At 31.5% G+C, this 17122-nt stretch overlaps 1 protein-coding gene across 1 annotated transcript in view; it reads right to left on the bottom strand.

Moving 5' to 3' along the window:
- Nucleotides 1–7164: 7164 nt before the first annotated feature.
- The window catches only part of LOC105622683 (calcium-dependent secretion activator), a 16968-nt gene continuing 7010 nt past the window's right edge, over nt 7165–17122 (bottom strand). Inside the window, exons 6-14 of the mRNA XM_012204097.1 lie at nt 14808–15167; nt 13603–13848; nt 12451–12751; nt 11382–11538; nt 10618–11069; nt 10082–10240; nt 9193–9309; nt 7655–7893; nt 7165–7369 (exon numbers count right to left, since the gene is read on the bottom strand). Coding sequence (XP_012059487.1) covers nt 7165–7369; nt 7655–7893; nt 9193–9309; nt 10082–10240; nt 10618–11069; nt 11382–11538; nt 12451–12751; nt 13603–13848; nt 14808–15167 — 2236 coding nt within the window. The remainder of the gene's footprint in view (nt 7370–7654; nt 7894–9192; nt 9310–10081; nt 10241–10617; nt 11070–11381; nt 11539–12450; nt 12752–13602; nt 13849–14807; nt 15168–17122) is intronic.

The following is a 17122-nucleotide window of genomic DNA, read 5'->3' as shown; positions in this document are numbered from 1 at the left end:
TATATATATATATATATATATATATATATATATATATATAATTTTTTTTTTTTCATTTATTTATGTATTTATGTATGCGTGAATCCATAAGAAATACTTAATCATTATCGATATTCATAATCTACATTGTCATGATCATGGTCGATGTCGCATTTAAGCACTGATCGACTGTTTTTCCTCTTGTTTCTTTCTCTTTTTTTCTTCTTTTTCTTCTTCTTCATGCGATGTGTAACACTAATCTAGATCACAGTCGTTTCCACTTTGCAGTCGAGTAAAGAGATGCGATTAATGCTCCAATGAATGAGGGTGAATGAGGGAAAGGAAGAAAGAGAAAAAAGAGAGAAAGAGAAGAGAAAGAATGTGTGAGCGAGAAAGAGAGAGTGAGATAGGCGATAGTTATCATTGATTATCGTTCATTTTATTTCTGATTAAGCAAACAATCTTCCCCTCTTTCTTTCTTCTCTTTCTTCGCGAGTTCGAAAACTGGCAAGATAATGACAAAAATCTGAAATCGCGCTTTGCTTATTTACAATGAAACTCGTGTTCTCTTTAAATAATCTTTTCTTTTCTCTCCGGATGAGAATAAATGAAACTGAAGGAGATTCGATTACTGTTGAATCCGAAATGAAGAAGGAAAAAAGATGAAAAAGAGAGTTAATCTTGTTATATTTCTTTCCACATCTCTTTACATTTCGAATTTAAATCAAAATCGAATCTTTTCTAAATCCATCTTCTCCTTATAAGATTTTTTCTTTTTGGCTGTTTTTCTTATACAATGACGATGTTTCGATGAGGATGCTGGCGCGTGTTACATGCGTATGTAAGTAATGCCATTATTTACAGAAAATGCGCACATTCACACCACGTTTACCTTCCATTCTACATCCACTTTATTATGTAGGCGACAAACGATGAGAGCGAGTGATTTCTGTTCTCTTTTCTTTTCGTCGTGAAAAACATATGACGGGATGATACCGATAGTATGCCGATCAATCGAGCCGATTATTGAGAAGGAAATAAAAAAACTGTCGGAATATATATTTTTTTCTGTATCTTGTTTTGCTTTTTTTGTCGAAATTTTTATTAACGAGAGAACAACAGTTGAGTAAAAGTTAAATCGACTAGAACATTGATTAGAGTAAAAAGACCATCTCTTTAGTTTTAAATAAAGTTACAGTTTTAACATAAAATATAAAAAGATAGGTAGGAAGGAATAAAAAAAAATGAAATAAGAAAGAGAAAGGAATAGCAAAGAAAAGAAAATCTGGTGGAAAAAGAAACAAAGAACGAGAATTAAAGAAAGGCAGAGAGACAAGTGAAGAGAGCTGGCGACAAAAGTGTTCGTATCGAAGTTCGATCGGTGAAGTATCACCATTGACGGAATAAACAACACAGACGGATAGATCGAGATAAAATTGATAGATAAATAGGTAGAAGATAGATAGATAGACAGACAGACAGATAGAAAGAATGAGAGAGATCATTTTTGTAACTGTCCTAATCTAATTAGTCGTAGAGTATAGGAGAATTATCAATAATAAGAATAATCATGATAATCATAATAATTCTAACGTCGTTAGTATCGATAAATATAATAGTTTAGCTTTTTCTATTTTTATATAACGTTCCAAATTTCCCGCTTTGTTTCTTTTTTTTCGATTTCGTTCTTTTTCACCTACTTTTGCTTCCTTAAAACTAAAAACGAGTCCTAGCACACGTTCGTTTTCGTAAAATCTCATCACATTTACAACGGCAATTATCGTGTTTCGGTATATGTAAGGCCGCGTTTATTTAATCAATATCAATATCGTCACACTAATAAATCATGCAATTACGTCGCTTCAAGCAACTATTAATCACGCGCTCATCGTGCTTCTGAACTATCCTTGTTTTCTCTTATACTCTTTCCCTTTCCGATTAAACATAAAATATTGTAATCTTCAATAGTAAAAATCAAGTTTAAATTAGTATAAAATCAGCTTTAATCAAAATTAAATTAAGTTGTGTTATCTATCCACATAATCGAAAGTTATCTTGTTAATTTTTAGTAACTAAAAATATTTTAACACTGATAATCTGTTTTCAAGTTGGATTTCTTCATATCTGTATTTGAAAAAAAACTGATTCAATAAATTTTGGCTTAGTACAAGGAAAAATTCCGAAGCGTGATAAAAGCATTTACATCGAGCACTGATGCATTTCGCGTATCTCGATTTAAAAAAGAATACATTAATCAACACAAATCAAAAATCGAATGCAAAGATGTAGCTTTCATTCAATGCCGTACGCATTTTCCTTTTCTCGGTGGAAGATTCATCGAAAATATGTAACAATAGGAGAAAGTCGTGTAGTACTGGCCGCTCTAAGTTTCTGTAGAATTTAGGCCAGACTTAATAAAAAAAGTTATTTGTAATTCAAATTACACTTAGTAAAAGGAAGGAAGGAAAGGAGGAAAATTATTTTACCTAAAAAAAATTGGGAGATATAAAAAATTAATAATTAACAAAAAGGAACAGATTAGAATTTGAGGTTGGGGCAAAAGTGTATCTAGTATCGGTCCGCTATAAAATTCAACAGATTTTTAGGCAAAAATGACTAATAATACAGCGCCAAGTCATTTCAATTTTTGAAAAAATTTAGAAAATTTTACATTGTAAATTATATCACATATGAAATATATAATGTTTTCCTTGTAAATTATAATTGTTTAAAAAATCACATACTTGCATATTTGTATACCTCAGTCAGAAATAATAATGAAATCAATATCGAGTCGTCGTCAATTCAATTTTATTATCACTGATTGAGATGTTCGTACGTACATCTGTTCGTACGTACGTAATCAATATATAAAATAGTAGGGCGCATCCTACCGTGTAGCGCTATTATCTAAGGGGATAAATGAAAAATTAGCTTTGGCCGATACTTATCTATATATAAGCTGGCCGATATTACTCGACTTTCCGCTACATATAGAGATTAAAAAAATTCTAATAGAGTACAATTATCTCATCCTTTAGCAAACTAACATGCATTTGTTAAATTTTAATACAAAAGAGGAAAAGAGAAAGCTAGAGAAAAAGAGAGAGAGAGAGAGAGAGAAAGGATAGAGAGATAATTGAGAGAGAATAAGGGAGCTCGTTTTTCGTCATTCTATTTTGTAAACATGCGATGCATCAAAAAATATTTTGTCAGGTTCGAAAGTCGACGATGAAAAGCATAACATCGTCCTTAAGAATTTTCTTTTGCTGCGCGCTGAAACAGGCTTTCAACTTTCAAGCCAATATTTTTTTCAAGCGAATATCTTTGAATATCGATCTCTTGCTTTTGTTCCTAAGCGCATGACAGAACGATCCTCTTAGCCCGGATTCTGACAATAGAGCTTTGACACCGAACGCTGATTCGTGAAAAATAGGTGATGGGGATAAATTTTACCCCCACAATTGACTTTTCACCAATCAGTGTTCAATGTCAAAGCATTCTTGTCCAGGTCATTCAGGCTAAATCCGTTGGATTTCCATGCTGCGCTCTCGCGCGAACTGTCTCTCTGTTATTTTGTACCATAATAAATTTATTACTCCCCTTTAGCTATCGCTAAAGTATATACAAACGAATGGTAAATCCCTCGCCTCGCGTTCGCGCGACTACCGTTTTGTAGTGTTTCTTCTCTTCCTCCTCGTACATTTAATTTTTACTGCCTTACTCATCGAAGTAGGATGAAAAATGTGTCCGTCGCTAATCAGACAGTGAAAAATCGATACTAAATAAATTATTTGGCATAATCTATGTTTGTCTTAAATTTAATTTTATATGTATATATATATGTACATGTATATACACTCCAAGCCAAAAATTTGGAAACACTTTAAAAATTTAACATTTTGAGATTAATTATTTATTCAAATATCTATAACAGTATAAATCTTTAGATTATATGATTATATATGTTTATATATATTTATATATGAAACATTTTTTTCCTGGGATATATATTGTTTAAAAACACACATTGTTGTTAAAAGAAAAATGTCAATTTTTTAAGAAATGTTTTCAAATTTTTAGCCTGTAGGTAGTGTGTGTATACATGTAAGGTGTCACACTTTTCAAGAAATTTATATGTTCTTACTTCAATATCCCATAATTCCGAAATTGTTCGAAATCAGACATATGTTTATTAGATTTTCGACTTGTTTTCATATATATTAAAGTCGCTGTAGTACTTTCGGCACTGCATATATATATATATATATATATATATTAAATCACATAAATTGTTCGAATCTAATCTGTGAAAAAAAATTATACATTTTATCCCAAATATGAATTTTGGTTGTAAATTAACTTTATATCTTTGTTAAATTGATTATATCATTTTCTCGCTTCTTATAATTCATCGTTTTAAAATTATTTTACGTAAATAGCGTAAATGCTTCTTAGAATCTGAGGTAGACAGAGAAAGCTCAAAGAGTTTGATATGAATGAACGATCAGAGCAAAACCTAAGAGAGGTGAGGGCCTTTTTCCTGTAACTGCAAAATGTTCTCATGCATTACTGTCCTGTGAAGAAGTAGAATTATTGATGTAATTGTTATAAATTATACAACAATATTCATTTTTTTTGTGATGCTCCTGATGGAAATAAATGCTGGATAAATTGCTGAAATCGTTGAAATTTCTATCAATTTGTCGATTTTAAATCGATTTTAATAATTTTAACAATTTCAGCGATTTATTTCCATCAAGAACACCTTAAAAAATGGATATTGTTGTGTAGTTTACATCCACTTCTGCAGAGGACAATAGTGCGCGGGAGCATTTTGCGGTTACGGGAAATAGGTCCCTCATATCCTCCGTCAGGTTTCTCTCTGGTTAGGATTTGTCTCACGCGTTGGAAAGCAAAAATGTACAAACTAATTTAATGGATGAGATTGCTGTAACTCAAGATAGAATAAAGATTTTTATAGGGATGTACATTTTTCATTCTGCTTCGGTATTATACTTTCGCGTTTGATGCACTTTCAAGAGTTCATATATCAAGCTGAATAAAAATATCCATTGATGAATGTTATATCGTGAGGTTTTGAAAATATATATTATATATGCATCTCGTAATCGAGAGACAAGGCTTTCTTGCAATATAAACATACATAACACTTGTTTTTTCACAGGATATTAGTCATATCGACATGTCATTGACGAGAAAAAATAAAGCTCTCTAAAGAAGATATATTCCTTTCATCACGATTAAAATGTAGATTGAAAGTATTTCATTGAATAACTTGTTATCGAGCCATTCTAAGAGCCACTCTCAATAGCAACTTTCGACAATAAACTTTTGTAGTAAATACGATCAGAATTGCTCCCAAATTTGTGATCATTTCAGAAAGTTTCACATGTATTAAGAATTACTCTTAAGAATAAAAAAATATCAAATAAATGCATATAATAATGTGCATTTGGTGCATATTAACGAATTTTACTTTGCAGAATATTAATAGTCCCATACAGTTCTTATATAAAAAGAATTCTTCTCTTACCGTCGGATAAATAAGAATTTTAACGTTATCTGTTAACAAACTGAGTGCGACTCTCGCTACAAAAATTCCTCACTTGCTCGCATTTACTTTCTGCTTGCAAATAAAGAATCACGATTATAGACCGCGGACGATACGCTAATACATATCGATATTGACTACACATTTATATGCATATTGTAACTTATTGTTAGCTGTAAATTAGCATAAATGTAACATAGATGAAAAATAACGTGCTATTACGGTCACTGCTTCTGATGGTGACCATTCGATTACAAATTAGCATGCTTATATGTATACAAACACAGAGATTGGAAGTAATGTATTACTTGTAATGTTATGATCACGTTATAATTTTTTCAATAACAAATGGGCAATGTTACATCTAAGAAAATGTGAAGAAATTTAAGTTTGACAATAATACGATTAATAATATGTAGAGGAAAGTCGCCTATATCATACTTCTTAAGATTAAACAGAAATTGTAACAAAAATACTGAAGAGATTAAAATATTTCTTTATTTATACCAAACTTTGATTTACTGATAATAAAACAAAATATTTTTACGAAAATAAACATTAAAATAATGTTTAAATTAAATTTTTTAAAAAAGTATCTTTCGGTACGATTTTATAGAGAGATTTTCCGTTCAAGTCGAGCGAATGGTCGTCCAGCAGATAATAGTGATCGCATCTAATATTGAAAAAGCATTGCCTCGTTGGTTGCAAAATTAATTCGGTAAGCAGCTTTGTCAGTCGTTTCTCCTTCCCTGCTTTTTCATTTCTATATTTCCGGGATTTTCTGCGTTTCCACTATCGCGATCCATATTTAAATAACGTTGCAATCGACCCGAGAATTTTTTCCAGCCTACGCGAAATACATGCCCGTACTCTTATCCTCTGATAACTAAATCCGCAAAAATAATTCGCGCATACACAGACTAGATAAGAAAATCTGCATTCTGCGCTCTGGCAATTCAGCTAATATATATTAACGACGTTAGCCTGTCGCATGCAGACCACGACAGAATATATGAATATACCTCGTAATTACACGTTGCATATATGCATGTATGTTTATATACATATACCTTTGTAATATGATCAGATCTACAGCATTTATATTCTATATCGTACGTATTCTCGTACAATCAGCCTTTCCGAATATATTTCAACTATATTTCCACTATTACCTGAGATTAAACATAAATGATAATCAGTTAATTAAAACGAGCCCACAACGAGTTGGCATAATTCTCAACGCGTGTTGTTACGTCTAATATGCATTGTTATCTCAAATTCGAAAGTTACGACTAAGTAAATATATTAACAATTAGTTTCTTGACCGTGATTAGTCAGTAAGTAATTTTGTAGCCCGCGCATTGAACGTCGCGGCGAACGGCCGGAACCCTCTCTCTCGAAATCTGCTAAACGATAAAAGCCAAACTGATCCGATCGATTGCATCGTTTAATCGTATCATTCGTTTATATGGACAAAATTCTAGATCATCATACTGCCTATAGGGTACTGTCTACGCCTTTAAAAGCCTCCCTGTTCACATCCCCTTATTTAGACAAAGGAGTGTACTAATCGAATGTAAGGTTTACTGGCAGAGTGCTAGAAACAATAACTAGAACCAATTACTGGCTGAGCCGAATTTTGTAGAAAGACCACCGATGCCCTTGCCAAACATACTACCGACTTTGCCAACAACGTTCGATGTAACGTTGCTCAAATTGGCCACGTAATTCGCGTCTTCCGTTATCGTCTCAACGATCGTCACTTTTGTCTTAGGTCTCTCCACCTCGTCATCATTGCCATTCTCTGAAAGCCCTCTGCAATGTAAAAAAAGCTCAATTAATTTGTCTAATTGTAATAGCGAAATACTTTCATCTGCTCATTAAAAATTTCCTCATTTTAATTAGCAAAAATTAAATACAACTGACAATGAGAGTAGAATTGTAAATTCTAATCTTTACACACTTATGTTTTAGAAGGATAAATAAAAATTTATGACTACAGAAAAAAATTATCTATTTTCACAAAATGTATTTTTTAATATTCTCCATTTGCGCACCCTCTTCGTCATGTATTTAATGTTAAAAATTAAAAGATCTTACTCTTCGTTCTGAGCGCTCATGGTTAAGGCACAAGTTGCTTCTTCCGTTTTCATCCTCTTGTCTATAGTCTGATATGTCTTCGTGTTAAGTTTTTCCTCCATGACACCCTGGAGCTCAAAGTCCGAGTAGATCTTCTTCACGATATGAGCTAGGCAGGTACATTGATACAAATGCAGGCTATGATCAAGTCTTTCAGACAACCAATTACATAGCATTTGTATCTGTGCCGTGTACCATTGCTACAATATAAATCAAAGTAATTCGACGAAATCTCCAATAACACAAATGTACTCAAAATTGTTCCAATTTCTTTCTAAATGCAAAATTGAAGAATTTCTTACAAAAACTAAATAAGTCTATTTTTCAAAAAATCTAAATTATGGCACCAAATCAATTCCAATTCTTTATTAATAATATCATATCGCGAACAGTTTTATTCCGGCAAATCTCAAATAGGAAACGAAAAATGTAAGAGTTTCCTAAGTAACAAAGGATGTTTTTATCAAGTTTTAATTTGTAAAATTTTATAAATTTTATAAATTTTATAAATTTTATAAATTTTATAGTGAAAAAATTATTGTTTTGTATTTTCAATAATGTTTCTTTCTTTACTTTTATTGTTATTAATATTATAAAAAAAGTTAATGTAAAATATTATATGGGATAAAATATTATATGGGTTATATACATAGATGAAAAAGAAAAGATTTCAGCAATAAATAAATAGGTCTAGAATTTTTATTTCTTTAAATGATTCCTCAAAATATCAATTAAAGTTCACAATTTTTTTATACTCATGTATTCCGAGAAAAATTACTATAACAGTTTCACGATGCTGAAGTGAACAAAATTGTCGAGACATCGCAAATTGAAATAAATATCCGAATTATAACAAAATCAAAAATACTCTTACAAGATTGAAATAGACGCAAAATTAGGAAGTGTGGCTGTGAATATTAACTTTATATTAAAATTGAAAAAAATTAAAAACTTATATGTTTCAGCTCATAGAGCTGTCATCAGATGTAGACAGTTTCTTAATATAAAAGTTCTATAACTTTTATGGATAAAATGACATACCACTTGTCGAATTACGTAAACGAATTACGAACGAACAATACTGAGTTTATGAAATCATGATCCGATATAATTTCCGTGTCATATTTCTGCTGTGTTTTTGCTATTACTTTTTGAGATAGCAATACATGCTTGATTTTTGCTATATAAATTGTGATTTCTGACGATATTTATCAGTATAATTATGATATCATGATTATGATATGTGTTCAGTTTTGATTTAGTTTCTGATGATATATCGTATCAGCATGCAATATTCAAAATCTACTGTTTTTATGCCAATTTTTAATTCCAAATTAAAAATGTCTGTATTATTGATCAAGTTCATCATTCCTTTAAGATGATGAAATCTTTTGTTTTCCGAAAATTTTAAACTTTTTAGACTTATTTGTCACTTTTATGAAAAATCCTTCAATTACAATTCGATACAGACTTCTTTGCTTTTATAGATTGACTCTTACCTCGAAAAAGGTCAAAATCCACAATTCGTCAAGGACTTTGCTGCGAATCTGATCTATGCAATTTCTCATAAAATTTACATAAGCTTGTCCCATTTCTTTCCCGCTTCCTGATACCTTCTAAAAAAACAAATCATAAGACACCGAAAAAAATGTTCCAATAGTTTTTTATACAGAATGTCTGATAATTAACGATAAAATTCTCGCAAGGGCAGAATGAACTAAACTGAATAGAAAATTTCTGTATCATTTTGCATTTTTTACATTGATTAACGAGTTATTAATTTACAAAAATTTCCAAATTTGTGCAGCTTATCGCCAAATGCATACGAGCGACAAGACCGCCCAGAAAAAAACACGCACATTAGAGTATCCTTCTAGTAAGAAGTCATAAGAGGTATCGATTTCTAGTCAGATTTCAAGTCCCTTTAAATGCCGCCATTGTCGATATGGCAGTGAATCTATGAATTAATGTGAGCAATTGTTTCATGGTGTAGAAGGCACGAACACGAAATCGGATTATTAACTGTCAATCATAGGATTGTGTTGTTTCCGGCCACTCGGCAATGATATTCTACTGGTCTTATGTTTTAACTCTTATTAGTGAAACTCTAACGCACGTTATTTATAAGCGACATTGGAAATTAACGTGCCTAGCGATAGCGCGCCTTGCTGGGCGATCTTATCTCGTCGCACGTTTGCATTTAGCGATATGTCGAACAAATTTGGCTATTTTCATAAATTAGCGAAAAATAAAGAATTTTTCTTCTCAATTTAATCCATTTGACTTCTATGCGAGAGTTTTATTGTTAATTATTAAACACTCTGTATATTGTTGCTCTCGTGACCACTTGATTTCTTGTTATTTATTATTATTGAGCAAAGCGAGTACCGTAAGACTAAGAATGGAGCCAATAAGTGAACCCTCATCGTAACGAGACAACTTAGAGAGCGTCGCTTCCAATACCGTTATGAGCTTGTTAATCATTCCTTGATTCATTCCCGCTGACGTCTTTTCAATCATGTCATCAATCTTGGAATGGTATTGATGCTAAAAATTACACGGATATTAATAAAAACATAAAATATAGATACCTGCTAAACAATGTTATTGTTTATTTTATGTAGAAAATTTATTTAATGTAGAAAAATTGTTTTACTAACTTTCTTTTATTAACATCAATAATATTCTTTAAACTTTTCTGTAATATATATCCATATTAGCAATACTTTCTATGTGTAATTTTTACATTATATCTTAAAAATAAAATAATTAACTATTCAATAAATATGCAATGAGAATATGAAGTGAAATATTAATTAAGCTTGATTAAATCAAACTTTTAGGGATTTTTTTACAATTGAAATTATTTCACAAGAAAGAATATTGCATTTACAGTTCTACGAAAAATTAATTACCGAACTTACCACATCGACACCATCGACAGTACAAAGCTTAAAACTCTGATTCTTGGCGTCCAAAATAACATTCACCATAGCACACATTTCCGAAGGTATGATATAATCTGTAGAGATGAAAGTCACGCCTTTTTTAAGCCACTGCTGGAAGGCCGCGTCGGTCCTTTGAATGCACGATTCTACCATGTCGCATGCCATCAGTTTTAGTCTCTGCTCAAGATGTTGCCTGAACTCTTGATCAGGCCAGTGTAATCCGCCGATGAATGACTGCAACGCATCTAACTTCCAGAAGAGATCCTCCGATGTGGCACAACCGTTTCCCTTAATCTCCCATCGTTCTTTCTCAAAGCCTTTATGAATCGATTGAGCGATCGACGTTTCCATAAGATCAACGTAACGTACTACCAATGGCGCGAACGTGTCGCGTAGATGCTGATGGAATCTTCCGTTCTTCAAATTGTCTACATTCAAATCAAATTTTATGATCTATAGAACCCTTAGATTTTAAAATACATTTCTGATATTTAAGAAAATAAATTATCCTGTGAAAATAATAATCCTGTCAGTCATAATCAAGGTTGGTAAAAAACATGTTTTAAACGTGTTTTAAATAGTTTAAAATATGCTTGTTATTGTAAAATATGCTTAATTTAATATGTTTTAAATGGTAAAGATTAATGTTTTTTTTTATAGTATTGTTTAAAGCATATTTGAAAAAAAAAAAAAACAATTAATCTTTACCAACCCTGATTTTGGATGAGAATTAAACTCACCGTCAGTCTTAAGATAATCATTCATTATCTGGAACAATGGAAAGCTATCCCATGTGTCTGGTGGTTGTTCTGCCAGTACTTTATCCATGTCGACGGCAAATAACGACCAGAAAATCTCAGCATGCTCCACCATAAGATCGCTAAACCAGGCGAACGCCTGCGGTACAGTGTAGTAGGAGCGGATCGTGAAAATATTGGACATCGCACATATACGGTGGGCATGTTTCCTCTAGCTCGGGGTGATGGGAACGCCACCCTGAGCACGGGGCCCTCGAGTACCCAGAAAACACTACTTCTACTTCATAATGTACGTGAGAATAGTCATAAAACTTGTAATGTTAAGCGTTATAATGACAAGCGTTTGCTGCATCTAACATTCCAAAAAATATAATTTATTAATTTGAACAAAACATTGAGAGAGATATCGCAATCGAATGAGACATTTCTCATTTGTGAAAGATATCTGATGGGAGAAGTAAAAGTGAAGCTAAAGTTAAACTAAATGCAGCAGCATTGTGAAGTGCATTGTGAAGGATAAACACAGCAATGTGAATTATTCTCTTCATTGAAAAAATGAAGTTGAAAATGGATAAACCAGAAAATTTTATATCAATTGCAATTCTGATTATCTCAATTAGAATTTTAATAGATTTAACCAGAAAATTTTCTGGTTAACGAGACATGTTTCATGATATACATATACACATAGTGTGTATGCAATTTGAAAAACATAATTTAAAAAAAGTAAAAAAGTATTGCTTTTGTCTTTTTACAAGAGCGTGACATTACATCTCTCAATAAAGTTGCAATGGAATATCTCATGATGTCCGTAATTCAACGATTAATTCTACGTGAAAGCGATTTTCGAGGTGATAATAGAAGCTCTCTATGAAATTGTCTACACGACTCAATTGTCTACCACGGCGGCGAGAGGAAATGAGCAGCGAATGCGCGTTTGTCTTCTGAGGAGGTGGCGGACCCTTACCACGGTCCGTATTTCAAGGCATGCTGACCCTCTCTCTCGAGAGCCCCGAGAATCGACACTCAGTTCTAAAAACCCAACTAATACCTCCGAATAATGTTCTTCATTTTGCTGGAGCAGATCGACGCACAGTTCGGCGAGATGTATGAGATCCTCTAGCTTCTTGCTAGGAGGCACGCACACTTCGCCGCTAAGATCATCCTCGATCTTTGCTTCGGCGGATAATTTTGTGTAATTTACCAGTGCCGCCGTTTCTAAGCAATTCTTTATGAGAGCCTTCACTTCTTCTTGCGGCACGGGCGTCACGCTATCCTTCATAAGAACACGTTCCAAAAGAGATAGAGCCGCTTTCAACGAGCCTTCCGGACGTCCGAATGGAAAACTGTATCTATTGCGAGAAAGGACATTTAGTAAAAGTTTAACTGAATAAAGTAATCTTTTTAGGAAATTATTTTGAAAAATGTATTTTATCGCGAAGCTAAATATAATATTTTGTATTGAATTATTTATAAAATATTAATGAATTGCAATGAAATCTTAATAAACTGTAATAAAATCTTAATAAAATTTTAATGAATTGTTAATCTTAATAAAATTATACTGAAAGTGGGTCAATTAATATAGATTCCAATAATATTTGAAATTCAATATTTTATAATTATTTATTATAATTCAAGAAAAAATTTCCATCAGGGTACCCAATGTTCATACTGGCATTCTAATGGACATAGAGATAATCCGTAAAATATAGCTTCTGTATAAAAAGTATTCATTGGAAAACTCAAAAAAAAATATTTGATGTTAAGAATATATTCTTTTTAACCGATGTTAATTAATTAGTCAACAATTTTCTCTATCGAGTTAAAAAATGATTTTTCCTTTTCTAAAAAATTTTTTTAAACATATGTGAGTGAAACATTCAGTCGAAGCGATTCTTCGTGCCTAATATTTCTTCTGAATTTATACAATTTCCAATTGAAGTTAATTGTGAGCCGATAAATTTATTACTACTTCAGCTTCGGTTTAGCTATGTTTCAAAGTCCGAATATGGCATTTCACTCATGTATGTTTAATCTCATATCAGTCCATTTTTAATTTAAAATTTAATTTTTTTAGTTATGAAATAAAAGAGCGATATCATGAATTAATTTGCAAAACTAAATATATTAACGCATAAATAATTGTAAGTTATTTTTTTATATCGCTCACAGTTCAAAGGAGATTAGAATTGTTTTTTACCTAAAGTTGGTGATTTGGTTTTCGAGAATCTGTCGCAGTCGTTCCTTAATCTCCAGAAATTTATCTTTCTCCTCATGAGTAATCGAGGTCACGCGATCGGTAGATGTTGTGTTACCATAAACATGACTAGCACAGAAAGCGAAACTATAGTGCATCAATGTCGGATCTATCATAAGCCCGCGATCGATTCTGTCCAATAGATCATGAAGGTAATAGAGATGCCGAAAGCATCCGCTCACGCCGTATCTATCATCAGAAAATAGATGTCGAAATTGATATTGCAAACAAATATAAAAGAAAAAATAATTGCACTAATACTTTCCAACTTTCGAATCTTTTCTTAATAATCCATTATGTGGGTCTAAATAAATTCAAGTTAAGCCAAATTCCAAATACAAATTGAACGAACAGTTTATAAAATAAAAAAAAGAAGTAACTGTAAAAAAGAGCGGTCTGCAAAGGATCAGTTAAAGGACTTGCTACAGTCAACCCACATTTTGTTAAAACGGAGTAAATAAATTTTGAAATTAAAATCATTTGTATTTCCCATTACTTTAACTTTAGAATTCATTTATTCTGTTTTTACAAAATTATACACATAATCCACTGTTACAATAAGTCCTTTCATTTTCATAAACTGAGCTAATATAACGTATTTACACGTTTTCATGTATCTTAATGACTATAATTAGTAAGACAAAATGCGCGAAGTAGCTATGTTAGCTCAGTTTGTAATGAAGATTAATGAAACACGAAAACGTCTATTACTCGGAAAATAAACTCAATGTTTATACGAACTGTAATATTATGTTTTGTATATGTTATTTTGGTGTCACGTATTCCATTCTTAAATTAAAGTTGTGCTCACACACTATAAAACATCCTATATATTCATTATTCACAAGTGAATAAATATTTATTTATCATTAACGAATGACCATGTGACGAATAAATATATATTCATCATTCACAAGTGGTCGAATAGCAAACACACATTTTTATTCATCATTCGTGTGTAGCTGACTAATGAGTAAATTTTTATTCAAATAAAAAAATGAATGAGTACATTTTTATTTTTTATGAGTACATTTTTATTTTCGTTATTTAGATAAAAAGTTATTGAATAATATTCCTCTCTGACATGAAATAACGTTGCAAAAAATAGATTAAATTGTTTAAAAAATGATAAGAATAAATATCATTACCTGGCACAGTATTCATCCAATACAAAAACTTGACCAGGCGAGAACCAGCCGAGCGAGCAGTAAGGATCGTTCAACCTATAGTCCAGCATCAAATTCTGCAAGTACTTGAATAGTCCTGGATGGTCAAACTTGCACGGATCTGCACTGATATAGTCTTCCATACCGTGCTTCTTCGCGCGGTCGGCGTCACCTTGAATCTTACTTATAGTTGAATTTTTGTCAACTACAGAGACCGGCGGGGTAGGCTTGTGTGACTGACCAGTCGCCCGATACATTGCCATCACCCACAAATGACATTCGTTTTCGTCGTCTGAAGCGTATACTATATTATCCCCTTCACGAACTGCGTTGAAGAAATACCTGTCGAACACGCGACACGTGATTGCAAATTGGGCGATTGAATATACAACCCTTGCTCGTCAATTGTGATACGTCTTGTCACTGATAAAAATTGTACTCATAATTTCCATATAAAAACTTTTCATAATTTTACTTATCAACAATTTATGAGTAATTATGTGAAATTATGAGAAATTTTTAAAATTTTTAAACATTTTCTGATAATTTTTCCAACAAGAAATAAAAAATATCATAATTCCTCAGAATAATCTGATGAGAAATTATGAGAAATTTTTTAGATGTTCAAATATTTCTTTTTTTTTCCAACAATCAAAAATAAGAAATATCAAAATTTCTCAGGCGAAAGAGATGTAAGATGTATCTCGTTTCGTGTGAAGTCGTTACAAAATCGTCATTGCAAATTTTCTGCTTTAAAAACAAATTCTCTGCTTTAAAAACTAGGAAATAGCTTTCCCAGTTTCTTCGTCATTTACAAAACAAAAAATTATATTAGAAAATGTTTTAAAAAAAATTTTTATTTTCGAAGCAAAAAATTTATTTTAAAACAAATGTTATTTTTTAAACTATTTTATTAATAACTTTTTAATGGATAACGAGCGATGGCTAAAATCTATTGGAGGTCACTCAAGGTTCCCTGGGGAAGGAGGGCTCTCCTAATGTAAACTTTTACCAAGAGATCGTTTTGAAAAATTATAAAATTTCTAATTTTATATTATTAGAAAAAAATGAGGACATTAGAAAATCTGAAAAATTTTTCATAATTTCACACAATTACAGATTGTTGATATGAGACATTATGAGAAAAATTTGGCCAGAATACAGATAATAAGAAAGGAGTGCATAAATAATCCAAATGGCATAACAGATAAGATACAGTTCTTATAATTCCGAGGTCTCACTCTTTGGAAAAAAATTGCGTTTTAATTATATTTCATGATATCACAACGTTGTATGATGAAATCACATAATTAAAATGTAATGGATTATTCCAAATCAGTACGTGATTTTTTTAAATTAAAAGAAAAATTATAAGAAATTATGAAACACTTGTCGAGAAATCATGAGAAAAATGTTTACCAGGTCGATCACATTAAAAATTTTTATGTGTAAAAATTAAATTTAATATGTCAGACTAATCAAAAGCTAATTACTTTTCAAAATATTAGATGCTAATCTATTTTTTTACTACAAAATCAAAAAATAACTTAGAATTAACTGAAAAAGAAAATTTATTTAATCATTATAGAATTATGTAAAACGTTTAATAGCATAGTTTTGTAATACTAAAACAAATTTAATTAAATCTTTACTACTAAAAATTAATTAATGTCTGACGTCGACGAACGATTGTAACGGGCAGCCTTATGAATCTGTGCAACTACGAGTTGCTGCAGCGGGGATTAGGTAAGATAAATGTTCCAATAGCCGGACATTTAAATATAATAGGTTGTCATAAATAATAGAAGGTTTTTAATATAAATATTTATATTCATTTTAAAACTCAAGATTTCCTTAAGCAAGGAAAAATTATTTATACTCATTTATAACAATTATTAATTAAAATATTTAAATAATAGAATGCGTCAATGTAATGGACAGTGGACAGCCAGTCAGACACCGAGACGTAATTGTCCCAATATCCGATCTCAATTAGAAAATTAGTATGCTAACGGAAAATATTAATATAAATAGATGTTTAACAAAAGACAATTAATTCAAATTGATCTTTAAGGTAAAAAGCATTTGAGATTAGTATTAATTTAAATAAATAAAGTTTTATGTAATTATCCGGATATAGGTACTGTATGGTCTCAGAGAGAGAGAGAGAGAGAGAGAGAGAGAGAGAGAGAGAGAGAGAGAGAGAGAGAGAGAGAGAGAGAGAGAGAGAGAGAGAGAGAGAGAGAGAGAGAGAGAGAGAGAGAGAGAGAGAGAGAGAGAGAGAGAGAGAGAGAGAG

Source organism: Atta cephalotes (assembly GCF_000143395.1).
Source record: "Atta cephalotes unplaced genomic scaffold scaffold00048, whole genome shotgun sequence".
NCBI classification, from domain to species: Eukaryota; Metazoa; Arthropoda; class Insecta; order Hymenoptera; family Formicidae; genus Atta; species Atta cephalotes.
Note: the sequence above shows the minus strand (reverse complement) of the source record. Positions and strands in the feature narration are given on the sequence as shown.